The following is a 27,857-nucleotide window of genomic DNA, read 5'->3' as shown; positions in this document are numbered from 1 at the left end:
CTATACTAAAAATTTGAACATAATATCTGCCTAAAAAAAGTATTTTTTTTCTCTTCACATATTTACAGATCTTTCTAATTCTGAAACTTTTTTTTATATATATTGGTGACAAAAATGTAATATTTTGTCATTTTGCTTGTCAAGTAAATGTATCTTGAATTTAAGAAGTTTAGATATTTGTACAGAAACACAAGACAACATTTGCATTGTATGCAAATGTAAACACATTGAAATCACACATTACTCATTACTTAAACGTACAGTATGTAATTTTTTTCGCCGCTAGGGGTCGCTAGCCTCTTACAATAACAAAGGCGTAGTTTGATGACGCAACATTTGCTAAGAATTATGGATCTTGTCGTCAACGTCAATCCGACCGATCTAATAATGTTTATGGATGAGTGAATACATCAATGTTTTTATCATGACTGTGATATGAAGCAGTTCGGGATTGCTAAGAGACAGCTATCAGCTCCACACGCGACGCGAGTCCCGCGGATATAAAAGGAATATGGACATTTCATTCTACCGAACTACACACAAGTGCAGAATTACTTCTCACAGGTCAGTTTATTAGACAAGTTAAACTTGTGAGGTAACGCAGCGCTGTTTCACCTGGTCTAACATTACACTATCACACTAAACTGCATTTCAATGTGTTGACATTTATGTGTTAGTTTGTCTGTATGAGACTAGCAGTAAGCTAGATCAACATTAGAATAATAGTTTTATGTAAATGTGCTCACCTGTTTAATAAAGTACATGTAGAAGCGGTCGAAGTCTCGGACGTGGAGCTCTCGTTTATATACTGTCTATGGGAGCTCTCGGCATCTCGAAAACACCGCGCTGATATTGATTCTCCTTTTAGTTCTCCTTTTTTATCCAAAGTCTACTTGCCATGGTCCATAATGTTTGAACGAAACGACAACAGCGTGCAGATAGACATTGCGAACTACTCTGTCGCCTTGGTTACTATCAGAGAGCTCTGGTTGCTATGGCAATACGAGCGGAAACCAGGGACAACGCGGATATGACGCCATTGACGTGAAACGTGACATGTCTTCGAATTAAATTACAAATTTCTCCTGGTTTGAAAGTTGTTGGCAACAGTCGGGATAATGTAAGTACACAACTAAAAAAAATATATAACATAGATATAGTGATTTTTGCTATTTTTAAAGCAAAAAAGTAACATATTGTGCCTTTAAATAATTGCATTATAATTACACTTTTAAAAAACAAACACACACACAAAGTAACAAATACATACATAAATATATTTCAATGGTGCAAATTTACCATTCATACTTTTTATAACTTTCTTTGTTAATAAATATATAGTGTTTTCCTTACTGTTTATTTATTTATTTATGTATTATTATTATTATTATTATTATTGTTGTTGTTGTTGTTGTTGTTGTTGTTGTATTAGTTAGATTCTTTCTGATAAATGTTGTTACTTAATAGGTTAATTGATTTCTAGGTCATGAAATATACAATAACCAATAGACAAACATATTATATTTGTGTCCACTAGTTGCTGTACTTGTTTTTGTTATTTTTTTGTCTCCCTTATTTTCTTTCAGAAAATATTCATATTCATAAAATCAGTTCACGCTGTGATCAAGTTTTGCCACGTGTATTTATTTCCACTATGAATCCTTTTTTTTTTAAATTAATAAAGCAAAGAAAATATCTTGAACATCAACAAAACAATTATACAATTATAGTGTAGCAAACTGCAATTATTTTATTAGCACCAGCTATTATTTCCACAAAAACAATCAATATCATATTCAAGCAAATAATTACAAGGTCAAACATGTCCTGCATTCACTTAGCTTAAAGTAAAAAGTTCAATGACAAGAGATGCAACTTCAAGACCCCGATGTTCAAAGAAGGCCCAATGCCGTGCCAACGCCAACGAGACCAGACCGAAACAACAGATCCTGAATTTGAAGGAGGACTAGCAAAAAAAAAAAAAAAGTTCACTACGTGATCACTAGGTGGCTCCAAACTGTTCAAGTCCGATCTGCATATGGAATATGTCTTGTTTCAATAGACTAATTACAACAGTTCACGTTAAATTCAAAAGGGAAGAAGTGGATTATGCCTGCTACAGATTTCTGCCATCCTTTAAGATCATTCACACTGTACGACATGGATCTAACAAACTTGGCTACGTCGAAGAAGAATACAACGTCATGCGCTAGTGGTTAATAAATTGAGCAAGATGAATCACATAATTGTGCAAATAGAGCTTGAGGTAATGTTTTAAGTTTTAGTGCCGTGTTGCGTTGATCAATACGCCATTTCATGTTGCATTTGTATTGGCTAGTCAGTAGACGCAGGTCGTAGCAGCAAACACACTGTGAAGCGATCATGCTGAATTTCTGACACTGTCAGAAAAGGATCGCAGACTGTCTTTGGTCACAAGACTTTGAACCTCTCTCACTGTACGACATATGACTACCGTTCAGGAGCCACAACCACAGAAATCTCCACGATTGGTCATCACAGCCGTACAATGTGTACCGGGCATTAGAGAGATTATAACTGTAGGCCACATAGAGAGCTGCAGTGACCATGTATTTTTGTAGGCCAACCCGGGAGATCGCATCACCCTGGTTCCCTTGACAAAAAAACTCAAGGATTTTTTTCATTGGCTTTTGAATTATTGTAGAAAATAAGCTCTGTGAAAAACAAACGTTTATGATTCTTACATGTTTTGTGAATCATGATAATCTGATTACCACAATTTTTATGAATACAATTGGCAGAATCAAAAGCTAAACGCTGGCTATAAATGACTAACACCATATTTCCCTAACGCTAACCCTAAATATGACAACATGACTTCAACGTCACCACCATTGAGCTTCTTTTGTGAAAGCAGCTAGTGAGTAGATGATGTTTAATGTCCCAGACAAACTTTGTAGTCTCATTTAGCCACAGCAACCGCCTTATCCAAGACAAGTAAAAGTGCACTTTATGTTGTAGAACTAAACATGAATATATCTTGAGCTTTTCAGACATTTAACCAAATTTCAGACATTTAACCAAAAACCCATTGACTTTATGACGATGGAACCGTAAGTGCTGAAATGCAAATGGCCTACAAAAATACGCCATCCCTGCTGCACTCTATAATGCAACATATAAGCACATTTTATGATTTTCTTAACCACTAGGTGGCACTGTCACCAAACCTGACAGGTATGCTCAGATCAAGGTGTGAACAAATCCGGTCTCACCCTTCAGTTCAATAGGACACTGTTGGTGGGATACATACAGCCAATATACCTAAGATCATTTTCAGCGTCACTGTCAGCTTTGTTAGGCCAATATTCATTACCAATTAAAAATGTACTACAAGACTTCGTCCCAAACAAACAAATACATCAATAAATCTTAGCTTCATAAAAACCCCTATCAAACTAATTTCAACCCATGGTTCACGGACACTCATATGCAATGAACTGCCAAATGTCACACGTGACACTTGATTTGGGGAGAAGGAGGTTATCAAATCAGCCTTTTTAAGCGCTCCCAATAGATAAAGTCTGGCCTGGGCTAATTCGTGTCAAGGAACCGGCGACATGCCCTCTCCAGATGTGAAGAGTGCAACGAGACTCGAGTGCGGAGCCACTTTAGCCCTGAAGAGAGCCCCGATTGCAGAACACACATGAATATTTATTATTCCCTGATGTTCATGGCCAATTACTGCACAGCTTCCTCTCTTTCCTTCCTATGTTTGATTGACATGCTAACTAATCAATCTGAGTGCTATCAGCTTTATAATTAAGCTTCGTTGGGGGTTGAATATAGTGTGTGTGAAAGTGCGTGTTGATGGTAATTTGCATTAATTCAGGCTGGCACATTTTAAGCACAGCCATTCCCCCCACCCTTAACCACTAGGTGGCATATATGCAAAGATACACGACCTTGAAAATAATACTGCAAAAGTCTTACAAACGTAACGTACAATCTTAAAGCATTTTCTTATTTCAAATGGTGCTGGGCACTAAAAAAAATAAATAAAAAAGAACTAAGCTAAATTAAGCAGTTAGTTAGTTCATTGTCCCCTTAAAATAATGTCAAATATATTTCAACCCATTTTGCTGAGGTTCGTAATGAGCCTTGGAAATTGCTTCTCTATTTTACAGTGTGAAAGCCGCCGTTTTATGATCCAGTATTTCAGCACCTGCTGAATGTTATGAATGTGTAAATCTTGACAAATGTTCTTAGTGCCAGTGGAGGTTTCTCTTCCTTTATATATTGTAATGACTTCTTACGTCCACTTGCTCCAAGCGCGGTTATTGGGAAATGCGGCATCCTGATTTATGATGATTGTTGTCACTTAAAGCGCACTAAAGCGAACTTAATAAACGTGTGTGTCTTTGTGTAGGAGGGAGGCTTTAGAGCGCTGAAGCCTGCAGTGCTCAGTACATCAGCTCGCTGGCGATTGTGACAAATAAATTAGCTGAAAGGAGCCAAAGCATTGTTTTCTAATGAGGATTTGCAAAGGGGCAATGCGTGTTTTACAATATGATACCAATTATCCCTGGGCGAATATGAGAATGAAGGGTGAGATGAAATTATGCATCCTCATGACGGCCGTAATTAGGTCATTCCGCTTCCATCTTCTTGCCAGCCAACAGAAAGAAATGTGGAGAAAATAAATGTTTAATTTATTGGAGGGCTGGATTGTTTTGATATATAAAAAAGGCTTTTTATGTTCTAATTAGCATTAGTGCCTTTAGAAGATGCTTAGCAACTCAAATGAATCAGGGCATGTGTGTTAAAAATGTCTGCTTTGCGCAAATTAAAATGAAGCATCAGTGCATCAGGTTACTGAGGATGTCGATGGATTTTGTGGGATATGCTGCAGCTTTCTTCAATCTTATTGAATGGCATGAATATTAATATTCAGTAGGAAAATGTGCTATATTTTAGATATGGGATAATGAATCCTATAATTCACACACCACACATTTGAACAAAAGAGCCTTTCGCTTCGTTCTGAACTCTTGCTGTTGCTAGTTGGGTCTGTTTATCGAAATTTCAAAGGCTTTGAACAAACCCCCAATAACTCTCAGTTTTACACTTCAGTACACTTTGGACTTGAATTAAACATCAATTTGCAAATTCATTCAGACTTTCAATTTTTTTAAAATAAGAGTTCCTACATTAATTGAGGGACCCGAACTGTATCTTGAAACCAAACTGTCCTGTTGGTCGGCTCTTTTGACCAGCGTTGGGTGTAATGCATTACTATGCAATTAATTACTGTAATTGAATTACTTTTCAGGGGAAAAAGATTACTCTTATTTGATCCCTTTAGGAATTTACTCTCTGCTAACAAGGAAATGATGGGGATTCAGACTGATTTTAGGACATTACTGTGCATGTAAACAAACTCATTGAGTTAAGGCACTGTAGAATGCAAATACAGCAAAAGAGACAATTATTCAGGCCTGAGGCTCACAGTTAAGGTCTAACTGATGAAGTTCTAGGCAGCAACATCTGGCTCTAAATGCCTAAGCGTTCATGCATGCAAGCGTCCAAACAACAAACCCATCAATCAATCAACCAACCAGCGCACATTGTGGGTCTATAAATAAATACGGAAAGAAAGCGTTGTGTTATACGAGCTGTTGTGTATGCTGTGTGTGTGAGGGGTGGGGTTATGGAGAGATTAGGTAGATGACAGTTCTGGGCTAAAGATGCATTACCGCTTCGCTTCGAGCGTAATTAGGCCTTCTATGTTCAGATCCAACCACCTACTCCTTGTCTCGCAACTTCCCTCGTGCCCTTGTCCTTCTGTCACCCTCAGGGAAGACTCCTGAATCCTAATCTGCAATATTTTCCTCTCTGCAAAAAAAGGTAGACGTAACCCACACTGCAATACAGAAGCGATCATCTGAAGAAAGAAGACGACAAAAGCTGCAAATCAGATCAGTCACACCGATATCCTTCTGCTCGCTGCAAAGATATGCAGCCACACAACCAGGGCGAACCAATCAGATTCAGCGCTGGAGTCGCACGCGTGAATGTTTTCCTGACTCCCTAACACACAGATGACTCAGAAGTGCTCACTTTTTCCACGTCTCCACTTTTCCCTGTACCTCCTTTCATCCACACAAAGTACATCTGAGGATCGGCCTGGCGTTCGGAGCTCGGCGAGCCCAGATTATATTTTCTTCAAAGTGAGAACCCAAAATGTGGCGCAAATAAAACACGTTGTCTGCCCTCCAGGACTTCCCAGTTCTTCAGAGAATCCTAAATCTAAGGCCATCCCTGTGTTTTGTCTATGAGGATAAAGACTAGTCCAACGCACCAGGCTGGTTTCTTTCATTTTTTAAGCCACTGGCGATGCCTCTCTCATGTCCGCGCCTCCTCGCGGGTTATCAGAGGATCAAACGTAGCACGAGTTGGGTCTCGCTGTCAAACACGACGTCTCCGAAAGGAGAGGGAGGACAGATGGCTTTTAAGAGATGTCTCATGCATACACAGGGCACCTTTTCACCACATTTCCCTGTTTTCAAAGCAAATGCTATCTTTGAGCTCTGAATGTTTTTTAGTTGTCCAGCGCATGCAGCGTCTCCATCCATTTGACATTTTCACTCGGCAAGGCCGACGGCAGAGTTTCCAATCGCAGAGGGTTTTATTGTGGTTATCAGATCAGTTGGCTTTCCATATTTCTTTTTAGCTCTCTCTTTTTTTCTCCATCTCATCCTCTCTGTAGATGTTGCCTGAGTGCGTTGGAGTTAGTTTGAACTATGATAGTCCAACGATTCAAAGATTACTGTTGAGACATCAACTCTCCGGCTATAACTTAAAGGTTAAGTGTGTCATTTGTTGATGTTATGTGGACAACCACAGTGGATTAAAGTCATTTGTAGGTTGATTCTCTCAAAAAACTTAAACATGGTTGCTCATTTGCACAGATTGGATAAACCAATGGCGTAAGCTTGGGGCGGGGCTATGCTTTTCTGACCAATGACAATAATAATAGTTCATAAATCAGTTCTTGTTTAAATTATCGTATTCAGTTGTTTGCAAATCCATTCTCCTGTAAATTGTTCAGTTCAGTTTTCCGTAAATCTGTTGTGTATATTGTCATGATCAACTCAACTGTTCATACTGTAAAAAAAAAAGAAAAAAAAATCATTCAGTAACACTTTATTTCCATTGTCTACTTTAGACATTCTAAGTAACGTTGCAACTATGTCAACTAGCAGTCATTAGAGTATTAGTAGAGTGTCTGCTTAATATCTGCTAACACTTTATTTTGATGCTCCTCAACTGACTATAAGTTAATATAACTTATTCTACTAAACCAAACCCTAACCTAACAGTCTAATACTCTAATGAGAGTTAGTTGACATGAAGTTGCAAAGTTACTTTATAGAATGGCCAAAGTGCACTATTAAAGTAAAGTGTAACCATGTATCCGTCTTTAAATAATTGCATAGAGTTGCATAGAGTTTTTCTTATATTGTTGCATTTGATTTCTTTGTTCACAAATTCATTCATGTGTAAATTGCTACATTTAATTCAAGGAAATCTGTTTATTATTCTTTTTTCAAAAGTTTTAATTAAAAGATGCCACTACACTAAACAAAATTTGACCTTTTTCTTTTTCTTTTAAATCAGTAGGCTACTTTCATATTGCTTTATAGTAAACATATTTCGAACATCCTTAAAACATAATACATTTACTTATATAAGATTACATTTACTTTCCTTACCTTCTGGCAAACCTCTTTTTAAGCATACTTCTCTCAACATCTTTTTAGATTTAGGAATGAGGAATTTAGGCAATTTAACTTTTTTTATGATTGGCATTTTGTCTCAGTAAAGTCCTGCTTATTTAAAACAAATCTTATTTTTATTCTACTTTTTCATTTGAGTCTTCATTAAAAGTGATTATGCAATATTATTTTTTTTTGTATTATTAGATGCAACGGTGTCACATTGAAAGAAATCTGCATTGTCAAATGAAAATATGCTCCTTCAAAGGTGAGGGTAAGGCTTCAAATTTATGCATATCGACTAATTAGAAGCATTCCACTGTGAGAGGGTGATAGAGGTGAATGCATATTCGGCATATTCAGATCTAAAGCTTTTTTTTTTTTTTTTTTTTTTTTTTCAATATAGCCTACTTCATATTCGGCAGCCCCAAGAATAACAGAAGTGTTTTGATAATTAATGCAGTATGGGTTAGGGGTCGATCCTGACACTTACAGCCAAGCTCTCCTCCAAAACAAAATATCTCCTGCACCTTCTGTTTTACTGTCTGCCGCTGTAGCCGGAGTGTGTGGCAGTGATTGTCAGCTAACCTTTTGAAAACCCCTCTCCTTCTATTTACCATGCTGAGTCTTCACCCTCTCCCACAAACACCCTCATTGGGATTCGGGGCACAGACGAATTGCTCGCTAGGTCCCATATGAAATGAGATTTAAGTTAAAAAAAAATGCAGAATACTTGCTTAGACTATGAATAAATCATACAAGGATAGATGGAGTTTAAAAACAAGGCATAATTAGCTCACTTCAGATTTTTTCAGGACCATTTTGTATGATACGTTGATTGTCCGCTTCATGGCATGTTTCCCGAAGGCCTTGGCAGTGTGTTCATCCTCTCTGTGCACTTAATGTCATGGTGGTGCCTGGGCTTAAAGACGAGCCGTATCATCACAGCAACAACCACACTAAAACGGGTCACTGGGTTGAATGTGTAAATAACAGCAGTTCTGCTATCTGCTGTTTGCCTATAACCTGTACGATTAACTAGAATTTTACATTTTCTGGTGGTTGCTCATGCAAAACTCACCATCACAATGACAGTGTGTTGTTATGCTGTGTTCTTCTGAATAGTTTTTAGAGAATAGCTATGTAGTTGCTGCATACTAGCCAAAGTAAAAAGTGTCCATCCCAAGAATATATATAATATTATATCTATCTGTATGCTGATAGCTTAGAAATTACACTGTACACCAGAGCCACTTTAATATCAGGTTGTCAGCATTTGTTAATACTTTGGAGTTCATACTCTAATATTAAGCCTGACATATAAAATAATAGTCTGAAAAAATAATGGACAGACAGACAGACAGACATAGATAGATAGATAGATAGATAGATAGATAGATAGATAGATAGATAGATAGATAGATAGATAGATAGATAGATAGATAGATAGAAATGTGTGTGTCAAATATGCAGCAGGATTTATAGGGTTAATACTTTAGGGTCATTCAAATTCTTCAGTCTAATTATATTTTTTTATAAAAACATGTTTACAAAATGTAAGATTGAAGCTTGAAAATCTACAATTGACTAACAATAGGATGTTTGTCATTCAAAATGTAACCAACATTGACAAATATTTGCATATTAAAATGGAATTGATCTTTACTCACTTGCATCTATTTAACCATACAAGCATTTTCACACTGCAAATATGGTGTCGGACTGAGTGATGTGAACTGATCATCATGACATCAGCATATCAGCCGTGATGTGACCAAAAAAAAAAAAGCCTTAAACTGAAGTATACCTATAACTTTAACACTATTCTTTTATTTCCTTCAGGATACATCTGTCTATCTTGATTGTTCAAGTGTTATTCAGTTCTGCTTTAAATCTAAAGGACTAGTCTGAACAAGATAATAAACACAATACACACAAATAACAATCGTGTAGCCAGACACTCCATTATCGGTAAACAACTGAGAAAGTCCTTCTCACTGACTCAGATTAAATGCAGATGGAGCTTTTAACAAAATACAACCACTTTCAGACTTTGGAATTAACTATCAATGGCTCTCAATGAAAATCGAAACACACCCTCAAAGAGAAAGCCGCTGAAAGACTGCAGCATCAGTTGGACGGAGGAATGGATGCATTACAATTGAAAAAAACGGAAAGCATCACATTGTTACAGGGACAACATATATTGACGGCTCTTGTAAATACAGTAAATTATTTTCAGATCGATCTAAACATAAATGAAAACATGGTTACACTTTATTTTAAGGAGTCATTGTTACAGTGTAATTGTACATTTAAGTACTGAGTAATAATAATGAACTACATGAACTTGCTATAGGGATAGGGTAGGATTAAGCTTTGGTGGAGGGTTAGTTGCATGTAATTATGCATACATTACTGTTATTACTATGTAAGTACATGTAACATATGTAACAAGGACACTGTAAAATAAGGTGTTACCTAAAACATTTGTTTTCAGTTCGTCACAGATAAACTCTCTATGTCTTTCCTTTTAGAAGGCCAGTTTTGGGAAAGTTACTTTAAAAGTATTGTGTTACAATGACTGATTCAAGCTGATAGAAGAGCAACTTTGACTGAAATAACCACTCGTTACAACCGAGGTATGCAGCAAAGCATTTGTGAAGCCACAACACGCACAACCTTGAGGCGGATGGGCTACAACAGCAGAAGACCCCACCGGGTACCACTCATCTCCACTACAAATAGGAAAATGAGGCTACAATTTGCACAAGCTCACCAAAATTGGACAGTTGAAGACTGTAAAAATGTTGCCTGGTCTGATGAGTCTCGATTTCTGTTGAGACATTCAGATGGTAGAGTCAGAATTTGGCGTAAACAGAATGAGAACATGGATCCATCATGCCTTGTTACCACTGTGCAGGCTGGTGGTGGTGGTGTAATGGTGTGGGGGATGTTTTCTTGGCACACTTTAGGCCCCTTAGTGCCAATTGGGCATCGTTTAAATGCCACGGCCTACCTGAGCATTGTTTCTGACCATGTCCATCCCTTTATGACCACCATGTACCCATCCTCTGATGGCTACTTCCAGCAGGATAATGCACCATGTCACAAAGCTCGAATCATTTCAAATTGGTTTCTTGAACATGACAATGAGTTCACTGTACTAAAATGGCCCCCACAGTGACCAGATCTCAACCCAATAGAGCATCTTTGGGATGTGGTGGAAAGGGAGCTTCGTGCCCTGGATGTGCATCCCACAAATCTCCATCAACTGCAAGATGCTATCCTATCAATATGGGCCAACATTTCTAAAGAATGCTTTCAGCACCTTGTTGAATCAATGCCACGTAGAATTAAGGCAGTTCTGAAGGCGAAAGGGGGTCAAACACAGTATTAGTATGGTGTTCCTAATAATCCTTTAGGTGAGTGTATATATATATATATATTAGTGGTGGGCCGTTATCGGCGTTAACGCGCTGCGTTAACGCGAGACTCTTATCGCGCGATAAAAAAAATATCGCCGTTAATCTATTCTCCAAGTTGGGTTGGGAGCGTTGGGAGCTGGCTCAAGCTACACAAGCTATGATGACGCAATCTACCCGCGGCCGCGAGGAACACCCGGCTGCAACGCATCATATTCGTCGTCATCTTAAGTAAACACGGCTGAAAGTGAAAGCTGGTGAAAAAGATCGGTGCAACCCTTATTTGGACTTGGTTCGGATTTAAGCCGTCCGACGTAGACTGTGTGGGGTAACAGTTCGGTAAGTTAACACACGACTAATCCGTTCTACCACCTCAAATTCAAAACGAAACATATCACTGAATACCAGCGCGCGCGTATTATTCCCAATATATCTTAGTGAGTGGTGTAGCACATAATCTCTTTTTATTAAAAGCGCCCGATTTTAAGAATCGTTGTTGTGTTTCTTTTTAACTGAAAAGACATCAGTTAGACAATATTCTAATTTTAAATTTGGGGTTTCATAAGCTCCAAGCCATAATAAACATTAGACCTAGGCCTACTTAAGTCTCTGCAGCTAGTGTACTTACATTTTATTTATCTGCAAAATTATGTTGTATACTTACAGTTTTGCACAATATATGTTCTCAAAACTACATACACCCTTTCAAAAAAAAAAAAAAAACATTTAGCAGTTGTTTAGCAGGGTCTGTGTAACCTGTTCTGAAATGGTTTTATTTTAATATCGTTATCGCAAGAGGCTGCAATGTATATCACAATATGGATTTTAGGCCATATCGCCCATCCCTAATTGATTGCCTATAGTAGTTGATAATAACATAGGCCTACCTAATGTTGCCTACGTACGGTAACAGTATAACCTTTTACAGTCTATGAGTAGAACAGCTTTCTCAAGCAGTTTGTGATGCATTTTGGAAACAGGAGATGAGCCCCTGGTCTAATGCGCCACATGGCTTGAGAAACCCGTTCTCAAAGACTTACTTTTATAGTCATTATTTTGGTAGCACACATATTCTGAACGCCTTCGGCAGAATTCAAATGAGCCATTTTAATCTAGATTAATCTAGATTAATTTCAAAATTAATCTAGATTAATCTAGATTAAAAAAAATAATCTATGCCCACCTCTAATATATATATATATATATATAGCCCTTTGACACCAACTGTGAATGAATACGCATCAGGCTGAATGAAATGCAAATTCAATAAATAAATTGTGGTCAATAAATGGGAAAACAAAGTAACTTGTGTTACTTATTAGAAACATATATTTTGTTGTAAATTTAGAAGTAATGCATTACTTCACTTGTTACTTTAAAAAAGTAATCTGATTACATATCTCAAGTTACTTGTAATGTGTTACCCCAAATACTGTTGAAGGGAAAATCACTGACATCTCTTACAGTATACGTTCAACTGTCAGCCTTTCCTCAGAGTCTCCGAGTGTAATGTGATGTGACATAGACGGATGCATTTGTAAGACATGAGGAATGGCTCTGGGATGTTGCAGTGAGTAAGTCAGCGGCGCAGAGGAGGACACGAGTCAGTCCCTACTGGCTCTGACCTTCTGCATCTCTCCGTTCTCTGACATGCTTGTGAACGAGTTGAGGGAATGCTGGGGCCAGAGGCGGACTGAGAACAAAAGAGAAAAGGGAGATAAGTTATTCTCAGACTCAGCACCCTTCTTATCAGTGAATATGCAACAGTGACATTTTTGCATATCAGGACCCCATTTAGTATCACCTAAATGGGGTTTATTTTGTGATAATGACCGAATGACTCTACATGACTACTTACCAAATGAATAAATGCATGGAAATTAAATAGTTAATTACACCCAGCAAGCAATTTTGCGTTTAAAAGACGCCAATAGCCGTCCAAACACAGCTCAGACGTCTAGGCTGAAACAAGGCAACATTTGGGCTGTCAGTGAAAATGTAATAGACGTCTTAACCATAGCCCAAGAATAGAATAGTCATTAATTAATGTGTCAAAGAAATGAAACCAAAAGCCTTTAATCACTGTTGACTTTGCTTACATGATGGGATATCGTACATCTCACAAGATATTTTGGCAAAAATGACATGTAACCAAATTCAAGGTTATTCTGGCTAGAAGTGGGTTACTCATACTCAAAGCCGGTCTATATCGGATCTATAGTTAACCTAGATGGTGAAATGAAGAATAAAGAATTGACCAGAGAATCAGGACAAACTATTTGTATAATAATGTTTTTAATGATCATGTTCTCAAAAGGATGTCCTTCACTGTTGCTGTTCTGTTTTGTACAAACCAGTCAACATGTCATTTAGAGCTCTCAGAAATACTGTATCATGTTGTCTAAAATTCTTAAAAGAACAAAGGTCTTGTTCTTAAAAGCCCTGAACACATAAAGAACAAGGTTTACTTATGATCCAACTTCAAGTTCAAGTGAAGTCGAGAGGAATGGAAGCAATGTCAAACATCACTATGATCTAGCAAGAACTTCAAGAATATTGATTGATTTAGCTTTGGCTGTTTTTTTTTTTTTTTTTTTTTTTTTTGCCATGTTATTGTATTTTGAAGTCTTCTGGTAGTTTGAAATCGTGTCGTAGGGAATTACCTGGTCAGGTTTACCTGCGTCTCTAATCTGATGGCCTCTAATCCAGAATATGTCACTAAGAACGTCACGTTTCCAATGAGAGAGAAAAGGGGAGAAGGACGGAGAAAATAAAATATGACTACAGCCGAATCATTCCATGCACTTTAATCTCTCTCTCTCCTCTCTACTTTATCCTTTTCGCTCAAATCTAGGACACTTTTTTGTTTTATTTTCATCTCAGTTCTCAGGAGTCTTAGAGGCGAGAAACAATCCAAAGCTCCAGAAGCCTTCACTGTGTCTCTCCGCAAAAAGGGGTTAAGACACTTTTCCAAGTGTAAAAAAACACATCTGTGTGCAAGTGCATGAATAACACATCTACATACACATATGTGTAAGCATTGGGTTTCTGTTACTGCTGTTGTGACTGTGTGCAATCTAGATTCATGGGCCAACAAAGGGAATTTACCCAACGGACTGCTGTAAGCGAAGCAGCCACACACAACAATCAGATAAGACGTCAGCGAACAGCAGGCAGAGGCGTGCGAGGCAGTAACACAAAGGCGGCCGTGTCATTAAAGGAATACTCAAAGGTACAGATATCTCCATCTTACAAAGGAGAGAATTCTCCAGGCGTGAAAGGGGAAGACGTGAGGAAGCGTTGCGATAACGCTGGGAAAGAATGCACGGGAGGGGGCGGGATTTCATTGTTGAAGCACAATGAAAATTGTACACATCCTAATGAACGAATGCATTCAAGAGAATCAGAGTCAGTTGTTCACATTTCAATGAATGGATCAAGGCCAAGGGACGAATGTCTGGGACAAATGAATGCATGTAGTTCATCATACCGAGCATGAAATGTCAGTCACAGGCTTTTGTCTGTGCAAAAATTACTCCGAGACGCACATCTGTCTTGGTGACGGATTCAAAATTGACTTCAGTCAAAAAATGTGATGAATGGAAAAAGGGAAAAAACAACAGGAAAACCAATACCAGTGTACCACAACATACCTGAACATTCACAGAAGAATACAATCATAAGAAAATCAAGTAAAAACAACAACAAAAGAGATTAGATATCGTCAGGTTATAAAGTTTTAAAAGTGTCCACCAGGTGGCGCTCTAACACTGTATGCACTTTGCTTGTGCAAAGGTGAACAAATGGAAGCAGAGGGGAGAATAATGGTCAGGAATTTAAATGTGGAACCCTCCAACAATAAAAGAAGGAAAGGTGATGTATTGTATATAAGCCCTGCAAAAAAAAAAAAAAAAAACTGCACCGAAAATCCGCCCGCTTCCCTCCCACTCTCTCACACTTGTAGATGGACATCTCACCATGGTCATAAACACTGCATTCTGTTCATGCATCTATTTATCAGATACATCATGTAATATTTATTCGCCCAGATTTTACAAGCTTGCCTCGCATGCATGAGATTTCTAATGCACTTCTACGACAGCTAATAAAAGACTGCAAATAATGCTGTTTATGCGTTCATGCATTCATATTCAGTGTAATACCTATCATTATGAACAAGAGAGGGAGGGTCCATATGTTATTATAGCGTATGGATGTACTGAATATATTACGACAAATAAGAGCCAAACACCACATCCATATGTATAAAAGCTATCCATATGTATAAATTATGAGCTAGACATTGGAAAAAAAGTCTCAATAGTGAGATATTAAGGCACATTGTGCCATACAAAGTTGCAACTGAGAGCAGCTGTGATATACTGTATAAAGTTACATTGAGCAATATAAAATGAAAATTATGACAAACAAATCCTCAGTTGTAAGACATAAAGACACACTGTGAGATATAAAGTTACAACTATGAGAAAATGTCACAAATGAGAGATCACAATTACACTGTAAAAATGATAGGATCAATATGTGAAAACCCTAACATATGTTTTTACATTACTTTAACTCATCAAAATATGTTTTTTTAAGCTCATTCTTTAAAGTCAGTTTAATGTAATTTAAGTTGAAATTACATTAATATCCAAGTTAATTGTACTTAAAAATTTAAGGTAGCAACTTTTTGTTTACAGTGTATTGTAAGATATTGCCAAATTGCAAGATATATAGTCACAACTTAGAGATAAAAAGTCTTATAAGATAAAAAGAATTATAAACAAAGTCAAAGTTGCAAGAATTAAAGCCGCATTTGTGAGATACAATCACACTGCGAGATGTAGAGTCACAATTCTGAGAGACAAAGTCAGAGCTGCAAGATTTAAAGTCACATTTTAAGACATAAAATCACAAATGGGATCTAAAAAGTCTGAATTCCGAGCAATAAAGTTGCAATTACACAACTTAAAGCTGCAATTGTACAACATAATGCGGCAATTACCTTTTCATTGTAACTTATCAAGCAGAAACAAGGTTCAGTACAAATGTGTTTGTTGAGCATTAAATTCCAAAACCTTTGGTGGAACAAAGGAATTGTTTCTCTTTAACAACTTTAAACTTTCTGAGAAGGCTTTGCACTACATGCGGCAATACCTAATGAGTTTTGTGCAGGCCAGTCAAGTTTTTCCACACAAGCAAATCATTTCTGTACGGACTCGGCTTTGTGCACAGGGGCATTATGCTGGAATAGAATAGGGCTCTCGACAAATTGTCGGCCGCACAGAATCCTCTAGAAAGTTACTGTATGGCGTAACATTAAGATTTGCCTTCGCTAGACTATAGTGGGCCCAGTCAGACCTGTTAATTAGAAGAGGGTCTTCACACACTTCTGGCCACGCAGAGTTTAACTGTGGTTCCCAGCAGATGCACAGAGATCAGACAGGGGTTGCGCTCCAGTCTGCAGCACACAGGCATATGATTGCTGGCAGAAAAATTAATTAGTGCGCGGGACAAGGTTACAGCCACGTAATGAAAGTTATTGGGCATGTCAGTTCATCACAGCCTCAGTCCCCCTATTACTTTCAATCAGGCCAGCCGGCCGTGAAATAGAGCTCCGTGTGAGGCTGGAGCTGGAAGTGGCGTATCAGAGGGTCGTCCCCAGTGGCTTTTCACATGGCCGATCAGGGTACTTACTCTAATACGCATGCAGTGTGATGATGCCGAGACTGTCACACTCGCAGGCCTGCCCCTCATTTCAAATTGCCACAGCAAAGTGGATATACCCCTCCTCAGCTCTATCTCTCTCCTCTCTCTCCCCAGTCCGACCGGAGGAGGTGAGGCTAACCCAGGATGACCCAGCGGAGAGAAACGGATGAGGGGAAGAGGGCGCTGGCGTGAGACCGGTGAAACTCCAGTCAATGAGCCTGTGGCGAGCGCAGAAGAGAGAAGATGCTGACAGATGCTGAGAAGGACGTCATCGTAGTTCTCACGCTCGCAGCAGAAACGGACCGGGCTTCATCAGTATCAATACCAGCAGACCGCTCACACACACAACACACAGCGTCAGCTAGATGTCTGGATTCCATCATCCCAACATCTCAGACAGAACAAGTGCAGTAAACAAACTTTTAACAGCTAGGGCTCATACGTTCACAAGCGAGATCTCCGAACAAACTTTACTAAGCAAACCACAAACTGTACTTCGGAGTTATAGGATAAGTTTGTTTACTGATTCAGTTCGGCCTGCTTCAATTATTCATACAGTATATTAATTTATTATATATTATTTATTAAAACGACTGATAAATACATAATGAAGATATTTAATAAAACAAAATACATATGATAATATACATATATTTAATAAATCAAATTTTGGAAGAAAGTGAAAAATGAACTCATTCTCTCATGAAAAATGCAGAAACAGTGAAATAATGTGTGGTTCAACTGTCTGATAATAGTACTTATGAGACAACTACACATTAACCATGTGCAATGTAAATAATGAGAATATGCAAAGAAAATAAATACATATTAATATTTCGATTAAATTAGTTTAAAGGGATAGTTCACCCAAAAATGAAAATTAGCTCATGATTTACTCACGCTCAATATGAGATTGTAAGCTTTCAAATGATATATAGTTTGTCAATATTACTTTAGGTTTTTACTAAGATATTATTGTTTTAAATATATATGGGCAAACGTCCCACCTGTGGGACGGTGACAGTTAAGGAGTTAATGTAATTTAAGTTGAAATTACATTAATATCCAAGTTAATTGTACTTAAAAATTTAAGGTAGCAACTTTTTGTTTACAGTGTATAGTAAGATATTGCCAAATTGCAAGATATATAGTCACAACTTAGAGATAAAAAGTCTTCCTTGGTGTATATGACATTCTTCTTTCAGATGAATACAACCGGAGTTATTTAAAAAAATGTCCTGGCTCTTCTAAGCCTTATAATGGGAGTGAATGGCTGTTTATTTTTTAAGTCCATAAAAGTGCATCCATCCATCATAAAAGTGCTCCACATTGCTCCGGGGGGGGTTAATAAAGGCCTTCTGAAGCGAAGCGATGAGTTTGTATAAGAAAAATATCCATATTTAACATGTTACAAAGTAAAATTATAGCTTCCGGCCAAACAAACATACTCAGTCCACTTACGCCTAAAGCGGAACTTACGAAACTTATAATGTCAGAAGTAGCGTTGTGCGTCATGGTGTAGAGTAAATATCAGCAGTACATCGCATTACTCACATAAGTTGTACTTTAGACAATGGAATCCGTATGTTTGTTTGTGTCACATTCACTGTCTGTCATCGTCCTGTCTGCACTACAGTTCCCAGAATCCTCCTTGTTTCCACACCTGAACTCACTCCCTTCATTACCCACCGGTTCATCATCATTATCTGCATCACCTGTCTTGTGTTCATCTGTGTGTGTATTTAAGTTCCTGGTTTTCACTCTTCACTTGTCGGTCAATGTTTAATGTTAGGTTCCTGTTCTGAGCACACGCTCCCTGTTTTTGTGTATCTGTTATATTTGAGAATTAAAACCTTGGAATACTTCATCTTCGAGTTTGCCTCCTACTTCATCCACCAAGAAGCCTGACAGTTTGGCTGGAAGCTAGTTATTTTACTTTATATAGTTTTAAATATTAATATTTTTCTTACACATGTAGCAAATTAGCTCTATGAAATATTAATAATCAATAATAACTTGTTATCATTTATAATGAATATTTGGATCAGTTAATATAATTAACTTAATGTTGTAAATTAATATTACAATCAATTAACCTGTTTGTCCTGTGAACACTAAGAAATGTACATTTCTAGGGCATGAGAAATGTCTTTCTTACTTTACAGTACTACTAAGAGCCAGTAATCAAGATCTATGATTAGAGACTCCAGATATGAGCTTGAGACAAATTTACGTGTGACATGAACAAGACTTTATTAACTAGACTAAACACGTAAACTACCCTAACATACACATACATACAGTTTACCAAGGGAAAGAGAGCTGAAGCAGAATACAGAGAAGCAAGAAGTTATAGCATTGTTTGAAATTCAGCAGATCAACAGCCTTGAGCAAACCATCAGTTTAGTTCTAACACGCCCTTCTTTAAAAGTGGTCAAGATAATGTATCAAATAATGAGACTAAGTTTGATACTTGCATGTCTCACACATTTGAAATAAACTGTCCTGATGCAATTTGTTGAGGCTCCAGTTGATCTTTGCTGATGTTGTCTTGATGAGAGAGAACCAGTGGGAGTCAGAGGATCTTTGGTGAATGGAAAGACAAGGCCGTAGTCTGGCACAAGCTTGGGGGTCCTAAGAAAACTTCTAGTTCAGCATCATCTTCACATCAGGATTCCAGAAGAGAGTAAGAGAGCTGATCTTGTGATCAGTGATTTTTAAAGCGTGAAGATGTCACACCCTCTGGAGGTGTGTGTGAGCCAATAAGAAATTTTCCCTTTGGAGGGAAATTTTTACGACCCATTGTGTTCTAGCATGCCATTTGAATGTGTAATTTTATTGGGTGTTTAAGAAAATAATCTTCAAGATACTTATAATACTAATGCGTTACAAAGTTAGCAAAATGTAATGTAAATTAACAAATGGGAAACGAAGACTGGAGTTTATAGAGACCAAACATGCCACACATATGATTTTGGTTGACCATAGTATGCAAAGTCTGAAATATTAACACAATAGAGTTTACAAGAATACATAGGCCAAACCACATAAAAGGAAAATCATGAGATGGGAAAATTAGATACGTTTATACATTTCTCAAGTGGTTATCAGTGATGCGCGGGTCAATGTATAAACAACCCGCACCCGACCGATGTTTTCAACTAACCCGCCCGCAACTCGGACCGCAAAAAAAAAAAGAAGAAAATATTGTACCCGACCCGCTTCCTGACCCGCAATTTTTTAAAGTAGTAAATGCATAGCAAGAAGTACACATGACAAAACCAGCACTTTGGTCATCATCTTTCATTATTTCGGCAAATGTCTCCCACACTTTGTGTGTAGGCTATTTGCGGAGCTTCCACTCCCCAGTCTTCAACTTTTCTCTTGCCGCCTCCATCTCTACCTGCAGACTGAGCTCGTGCGTCATCTTCGCGCCAGTTATTCAGCCAATAAAGTGTAGGCCTATGTATTTCATAGAAAATTGTGGAGCATGTGAGCGGAGTGGAGCGGGAGCGAGCGGGGAGCCCGAGCGGGCGGATCTTGGACAGAGCGCAGAGCGGCATTTTTAAAAGGACGGAGCGTCGCCCTATTTCCCCCTCCAATTTTGCTCCGCGCACACCACGATTCTGAAGCATGCTCAGTCTAGCCTGACTCAGTCTACTGTTGATGACTGCAAGATGGATTCTATTTTCAGTCAAAAATTCGGCTCAATAATGGAGTTCAAAAAGTAGCCTACTTCAAAAAGGAAAATAAGAAGTCATACAGGTGTACTATAATATAAAACTAACTATAATGTGGTAGAAGAAAACGAATATGGAGACATCGTTTCAGTCAGTAAAGATTCATTTTGGAATCTAAAAAGACACATCTCTCGAAAACATGCAGTGTGCTATGTGAACACGCTGGGAAGAAAGCAAAAGGTTAGCAAATTGAATACGGTAACTTGTAACAAAGTGTAAATAATATATTCAAACAATTGATACAAGCCCATTTTTAAATTTTAATCCTGCGCGCTGCGCAAAAAATCAGTTAGGCTATAAGAATGTTGGCCTTATAGTTAATTTAGTCTACTTTTAAAACGTTTACGTATATTTTTTTATATTTTTTGTTTATATACATTTTATTTATATTATTAGGCCCATTTATTCGTTTTATTTTACAGCAGTTTGTGTGTAGGCCTACAATGGATATAGGATAAGCCCATTTAAATTTTAATCGTGCGCGTTGCGCAAAAGTTCACTTATCAAAATTCTGGCCTAATAGTAAATTTACTTTTAAAATTTTTATGTAGGCTATATTTTTGTTTATATAATTGTTATTTATATTATTAGGCCCATTAATTCGTTTAATTTTACAGGACTTTGTAGGCTATTCCTTCTTACATAGGCCTAATTTGTAATTTGAAATAAAACATTTCTATTTGAAAAATGTTGTTGTTGCTCATTAGTTCTTTAGGAGGTAAGGCTGTGGTCTAAGCTAAAAGTGATATACATGTAGATTTTTTTTCCTTTTTTGGAGCGAGCAGGGGGCGATTTGAGTGGAGCGCGGAGCAAACTGCGTTGAGCGCTGAGCGATATGAGCGGAGCAGCCTGATGTAGCTTTGAGCGGGGGAGCGGAGGAGCGGAGGAGCGGAGGGGTGAACAGTTCCGTGAGTGATGAGCGGAGATTCTCACCGCTCCACTCCGCTCATATGCTCTCTTGTACTATAGAAATTACAAAGGTTTAATTGGCATCTTTATTTCAAACGACCCGACCGACCGCAACCCGAATATCATTAAAAATATTTTTGGATGACTCGTAACCGCGGGTGACCACGGGTGACCGCAGGCACCCGCTCATTTCGGATCAACCCGCGCATCACTGGTGGTTATATATTAGGGCTGGGTAAAAAATATCGATTTCTCGGTTTTAATCGATTCTCATTTTTACGAACCGATATCGATTCTTAAATCCCAAGAATCGATTAGTCATCCTGTTTTCAGTTGATGAATGAATGTAACATTGTAGAGCACATCCCATCCAATAAATCGCAATAATATTTGTGCTTTGTTACTATTGATATGAAACAAAGTCTCAGATTTCAAATTACGTCCATTTTCTTACGAAATTCAAAAACATAAATACCGTTTTGGCGCTGTGGCGTGAGATCGCTCTGGCGCAGCTCAAGAGAAGCAGAAGCACGTGATCTTCTCTTACGCCTTAATAATACCAGTTACCGCGTGAAATAAACATGAATGAGCATCTGAAAGTGTGTTAAAAGGTAGAGTACAACTTATCGAAATCCGTATCATGTGGCATGGATCAATCAGTGTTTCAACCCGGGAAAGACGTCAGTAAATCAGCTTGTAAACAATGTCATGTAACGTCACATTTACCTCAGAAAAAACATATCCAGTGACCATAAACTCGTTAGTCAGCAAACAAATGAACTGTAGAGAGGAGCATTTTGCTAAATATATGCACCATATTACATATTCATTATACTTTTTAATATTCTTCCATTTTTAATGCATGTTTGAATAAATCTGGCAGTTTTTTATGACAGCCACCATTTAAATGTTTATATTTCATATAACTTTATTATTTTAAAAATAAATAAAAGTGTAATTTATAATTTACAAATTGTAAATTGTAAATTTACAAATCACTTAATTTTTTTACCTTCAATATTATAGTAGGCTAATGAAGCCTATAGGCTACAACTGACTCCCATAGTTTACAGCATTAGTTAAGAGATTTGTTTTCCTTGAGAAAATTTGCCATGTATTGTACCTGATACCCAAAATAATCAATATTGAATCGAATCGCATCAAATCGAAATAGAATCGAATTGCAAGCTTGTGAATCGAAATCGAATCGAATTGTGAAATTTGTGTCAATACCCAGCCCTATTATATATAGAATATATAGGATTAACAGGGTTTATTGCTCCTTCTCAGTAAGAGGGGTCGTAGAACTTCTTATCAGTCTTAATGTGTCCTGTAACAGGACACCGAGTTTTGCCAGTGTGTTAGATTCATTTGTGATGTTAGTTTTGGGGGAAGTTTCATAGATCTTTGTTGGGAGAGTGAGTTGGCTGGATTATTCATTAAATATAATGAATAATTTGTGTGTGTCTGATTGGTCCAGATGCTACACACAAACGCATCGCTTCACTTCAGAAGGCCTTTTTTAACCCACAGGAGCTGTGTGGAGCACTTTTATGATGGATAGATGGACTTTAAAACAGAAACGGCCATTATAAAGCTTGGAAGAGACAGGACTTTTTTTTTTTTTTTTTTTTTTTTTTTTCAGTATAACTCCGATTGTATTCGTCTTAAAGGAAAATGTCATGTACACCTAGGATGAATTGAGGGTGAGTTAATCATGGGCTAATTTTAATTTTTGAGTGAACTATCCCTTTGAGTTATACTGCCTAATCTCATTTATCTTCTCTTTGCTATTTATTATAATTATACATCTTTCTGCTTCTTTAAAATCAAGGTTATCCATCAGCTCACACCTAGAAGTCTGAATCAATGGTTCAATGACCGCTGCCGACTCGGCTGAATATCGGTCTCAGCTGCTCAGACAGCTGTACACTAATACAAATCAGGCCTCAGAAACTCTTGGCAGGGAAGAAATCATTGACAGTCATCCCAAAAACCTGCCTTTGATTTGAAAAAGTCCTAACTCTGGCTCTCTCTGCTACTCCTCAGGCCTGGTCTACGGTGGAAGTCGATTACAGACGGGGCTGAGAATAGCACAGATCTGCATTTTTGTGCTGTTGCAGAACATCCATAAAAAAGTGTGTTTTATACAATAGAAACAACATGTTTTGATTCTATCTTTGCTATTAAATCTGTGAGAGCTTAATTGACTGTTCTCCCAGATGAGTAGCATAATCTCTCAGCCTTGGGGATGAACCTGATTTCACCAAGTGCAACATGTTCATGGGTCAACATCTTTGTTGATCCTGGAAAAAATATTCAAATCGACCAATCAGATTTGAAGGACAAGTTTACAGTTTGTGTGAAGTTTAGGCTTACAACCATGGATGTGTGTTTCTACATCAGTGTTATCAACCTATAATTTCCCTAGGATAATTTATGGCTTATGGTTAGGTTTAGGGGTAGGGATAAGGTTAGGATGACTAGGCAAATAAAAATATCTTCTTTTGTCTTCCACATAAGAAAGTAAGTCATATAGGTTTGAAATTACATTAGGGTCAGACAATTATGACAGCTTTTTCATTTTTTGGGCAACTATCCCTTTAAATTTTACTCTATTTCTCAAAAAAAATCTGTATTGCTTCATAAGACAAGAAATACAGAGTAACATGGACCAAATACTTTTATGGTGTTTAAAGTCACCATGAAATCAAAATAGTCAATTCTTATTTTTTATGGAATATTGCAGTATTTATTATAAATACTTTATCTGTGCACATCATATATATATATATATATATATATATATATCTTTTTTTTTTTTTTTTTTTTGCGTGGCCTCTTAATCGTTAATCAAAATACTTCCCCTCCTTCTTGCAGCATCTCTTCTCTTCTCCGATGATGAGGGCAGTGCAACTTGTCACTCACATGAGATCCACCAATAGCAAACCACAACCATCCAACCAATTCCAGACAGAAAAAAAACAAGTCCTTATTTGTTCTTGTTTGAGAAGCCATTTCGCTTGGATATACTGTATGTCACAATAGGGAAGGAACCACTGTCAGAACTTCTGTTTCATGCTGACTTTAAGGGTTTGAAATTACATAAAGGTGAGTGAATAATGACAGAATTTTCATTTTGAGGTCAACAATGCCTATAAATCAAACAAAAAGTAAACTAGAAGTAGAAATCCTGTGGTAGAATAATCCATGTTTTTGCTGACAAGCATGCACCTCAGGTTTGACATAAATGCATTGCAAAAGAACAGATATCAAAGATTTACATCACATTTACAGTAACAGTCCAATTCTCACTATTAACTAGTTGCTTATTAGCATGCATATTACTAGGATATTGGCTGTTTATTAGTACTTATAACGAACATATTAATGCCTAATTCTGCCTGACCTTATTCTACATCCCTATAAATCCTACACCCATACCTAAACTTAACAACCATCTTACTAACTACAGTATTATTGAGCAATAATTAGGAGTTTATTGAGGCAAAAATCAGAGTTAATATTTAGTTAATAATGAGAATTGGACCCTAATCTAAAGAGTGACAAAATTTACCATGAATTACAGATATCACGGTTTAAATTACAACATAATTGCTTGCGTTCACTGTTGTCTTTTATGGCAGTCCTCTAAACACTCATTTCAATCAGAGAAGGTCATGTATTTATTATCTTCCACCTGCTCTTCCCAAGTCCCTGTTTTCCTCCCTGGAGACCGCTGAGGATTTGCTCTCTGTCCATCTGGCCAGCTTTCTATTTTTTCTGCTTCCACCACAGTTGTTTCTCACTCTCAGCTCCTCTGTAGTCTCGGCCTTTGGTGTAGACCCCTCCAGCGAGCCTGCTGTTCTCCCACGCTCCCTGCGTCTCTCATTAGACACCTCCACGTGGACCCATACCCCACTATCAGGTTGGCTGCAAAAGAGAAATAAAGATGGGAAGGTTCTCAAGACCCTGTCAGTACCACATCCAAAGAAACAAAAATGAAAACACGACCCACTTCCCACTGTCCCTCTGGCAAACAGGGATGTCTGATCAAGAGAGGAGGCAACAGAGGAACATCTCAGAAGCTCAGACCTTTAATGTGTCTAAGCAAAGATGTCACACAGGCAAGGCGGTCTTCTGAATCTCACCACCCTGCCTTTAGCTGTCCGACAGAGGGAACAGCAGGGAATCGCGGGCCAGCGTTCCCATCCTTATACCTCGTATAAAGTGCTTTTGGAGCTTTGTACCACCACTACTGAGTCCCGTTGCGAGAGTAATGAGGCATTTAAAAAGCACACACTGTAGAAAAATGAAAGCTTACGACTTCCAAAGCGCGAGGCCTGAGCAGAACCCCTTTCGGTCTGCTGTTACGAGACTTAATTCTACAGAACAAAATAGTCATCGAAATAGGGGAAGAAAATCAAAGGGAGGTTTTGGACTACTGCATTACTTGTTCTTGTTTTTGAATCACTGAAATAATTACCACTGGGTTTACCATCGCTGGGTTGTCAGATTTGTTTTATTCAGATATGGTTTCTGCAGAGCATATTGGGAAGCAGTGCAATCAAACCTGAAAGTCCGAGGAGCTGGAGAAACCGCCTAAAGACTCTGAACATATCTCACCACATCTCAGAATAACTGAAAGTAGCCTTTACCTAAACTTTGCCTGAGGCTTCTCGTCTTAGTCAATCAATAAGCAACTTTTCACAGCTTGTAGAGAGGTCGTACAGAGGCACGAGTCAAACACACCGGCTCTGGAGGAACCTAAGGTGCTGGACGCATGAGATCCATATTAAGGAGGTCCGGATCACACACCAAGATCAGGCCCGGGAAGGGGGCAGAACCTTCCCGGTGAAGTATTAGAGATGAGACCGGCTTCTCACAGGGCAAGAGGTGGATCAAATCGAATGACAGAATACGGTAGATTGATTTTTTTAGCATACAAAATGCAAACTATCTCCATCGCTCCGGAGCACTGCTCATACTGGCCCTAGACGCCTGCCGATGGAAGACTAACCCGAAGAGAACTGTTAGCAGAACTTGTTTTAACCGTGTACAAAGTGAGCATGATGCAAAAGCAGTGAAATCAATTTTAAATACTTATATGCTGTAATATATACATAAAAGCATTTTAGAACTGAGGACATGGCCTCTTACTTTCAGACCCATTTGCTGTCTGTTCATATTGTCCTTCTTTTTTATTGTTTCATTCTACCTTTCTTGTCTTTCCCAATATTTCCTTAGTGCTCGCATTAAGGTTGACTTGCCCGAAGGAAATGCAGAGGTACTCAATATACTCGTATTCCATTAGGAGGGATACTGTCTGCTTCAGTTCACACAAGAAAGACTACTCTGTTTTCCCGGTGTGACAAACCAGAGCTAATACAATAACAAATGCTGTGACATCAATAATGAATTTTTGTGCTTTTCTTTAGGGAAAGAGGGATGCAGAGGAGTGGAAGCGTTTGTAAGACCCTGGAAAGTCAATACAGAGATGGGGACCATATTATGTGCAAAACTTTATCAGCGTGCCTCTGCAAAATTCTCCAAACAATTCATTAAAGCACATTGGAGGAGGCATCCGAAGTTCTCCTTTGTAAAATGAGATAAAGCAGGGGACTTAATTAAAACTCATTATGTTGGAGATGTTTTGCAGTGTCTTTTGAGAAAGCATGTCACACATCTCTGTTACAGTATGTACTATACGGGCTACAATGGAGAGATGCACACACACACACACACACAAATATGCACAGAGAGTCCTGCACCCACTTGCGTGCTCTGTGTCGTAAGAGCTGAGAATGTTGCACTTCCTACGGTCCTGTTTTCACCAGCTATAGTAATAATATCCTGGGTGAACATATGGAACCAAATGCATGTTTATGGTAGCTATTTAATATTGGGGGGTTGGTGGATCTGAATTTAAGTCCAGTATTTCGTTAGAAAAAAATAGCATGTCACGATTTTGGTGTACAGATGGAGGAAGAGTTACTTCTGAAGTTGGATCTCTTCTTCAGATCTGCTAGACTAAATATCCGCTCACGGGCTTGTTTAGTGTTCGGTTAAAGGGATAGTTTACCCAAAACTGAAAGTTCTGTCATTAATTACTCACCCTCATGTCATTATTTCTGAGTAAAAGCCTAAGTCAGTAGGTTTATCATATAAAGATTTGGATGCGATCTCTTTATGATATTTTTGAAGCGTCAAAGTGGTAGTCGTGTAGCTGTCTATTGAGGGACAGAAAGCTCTCAGATCTTCATTTGTGTTGAAGACAAACAAAAGTCTCACGAGTTTGGAACGACATTAGAGTG

General features: G+C 38.0%; 1 protein-coding gene across 1 annotated transcript in view; it reads right to left on the bottom strand.

Annotated features, from left to right (window-relative positions):
- The window catches only part of smtla (somatolactin alpha), a gene marked incomplete at its 5' end in the record, with an annotated part of 92,792 nt that overhangs the window by 6,082 nt on the left and 58,853 nt on the right, over nt 1-27,857 (bottom strand). Inside the window, 3 exons of the mRNA XM_079874701.1 lie at nt 12,798-12,875; nt 14,826-14,835; nt 25,353-25,476. Of these exons, the coding sequence (XP_079730827.1) occupies nt 12,798-12,875; nt 14,826-14,835; nt 25,353-25,476 (212 nt within the window). The remainder of the gene's footprint in view (nt 1-12,797; nt 12,876-14,825; nt 14,836-25,352; nt 25,477-27,857) is intronic.

This window comes from Squalius cephalus, assembly GCF_949319135.1.
Source record: "Squalius cephalus genome assembly, chromosome: 6".
NCBI lineage: Eukaryota > Metazoa > Chordata > Actinopteri > Cypriniformes > Leuciscidae > Squalius > Squalius cephalus.
The sequence above is the reverse complement of the archived record's forward strand: the minus strand, read 5'-3'. Positions and strand labels throughout refer to the sequence as shown.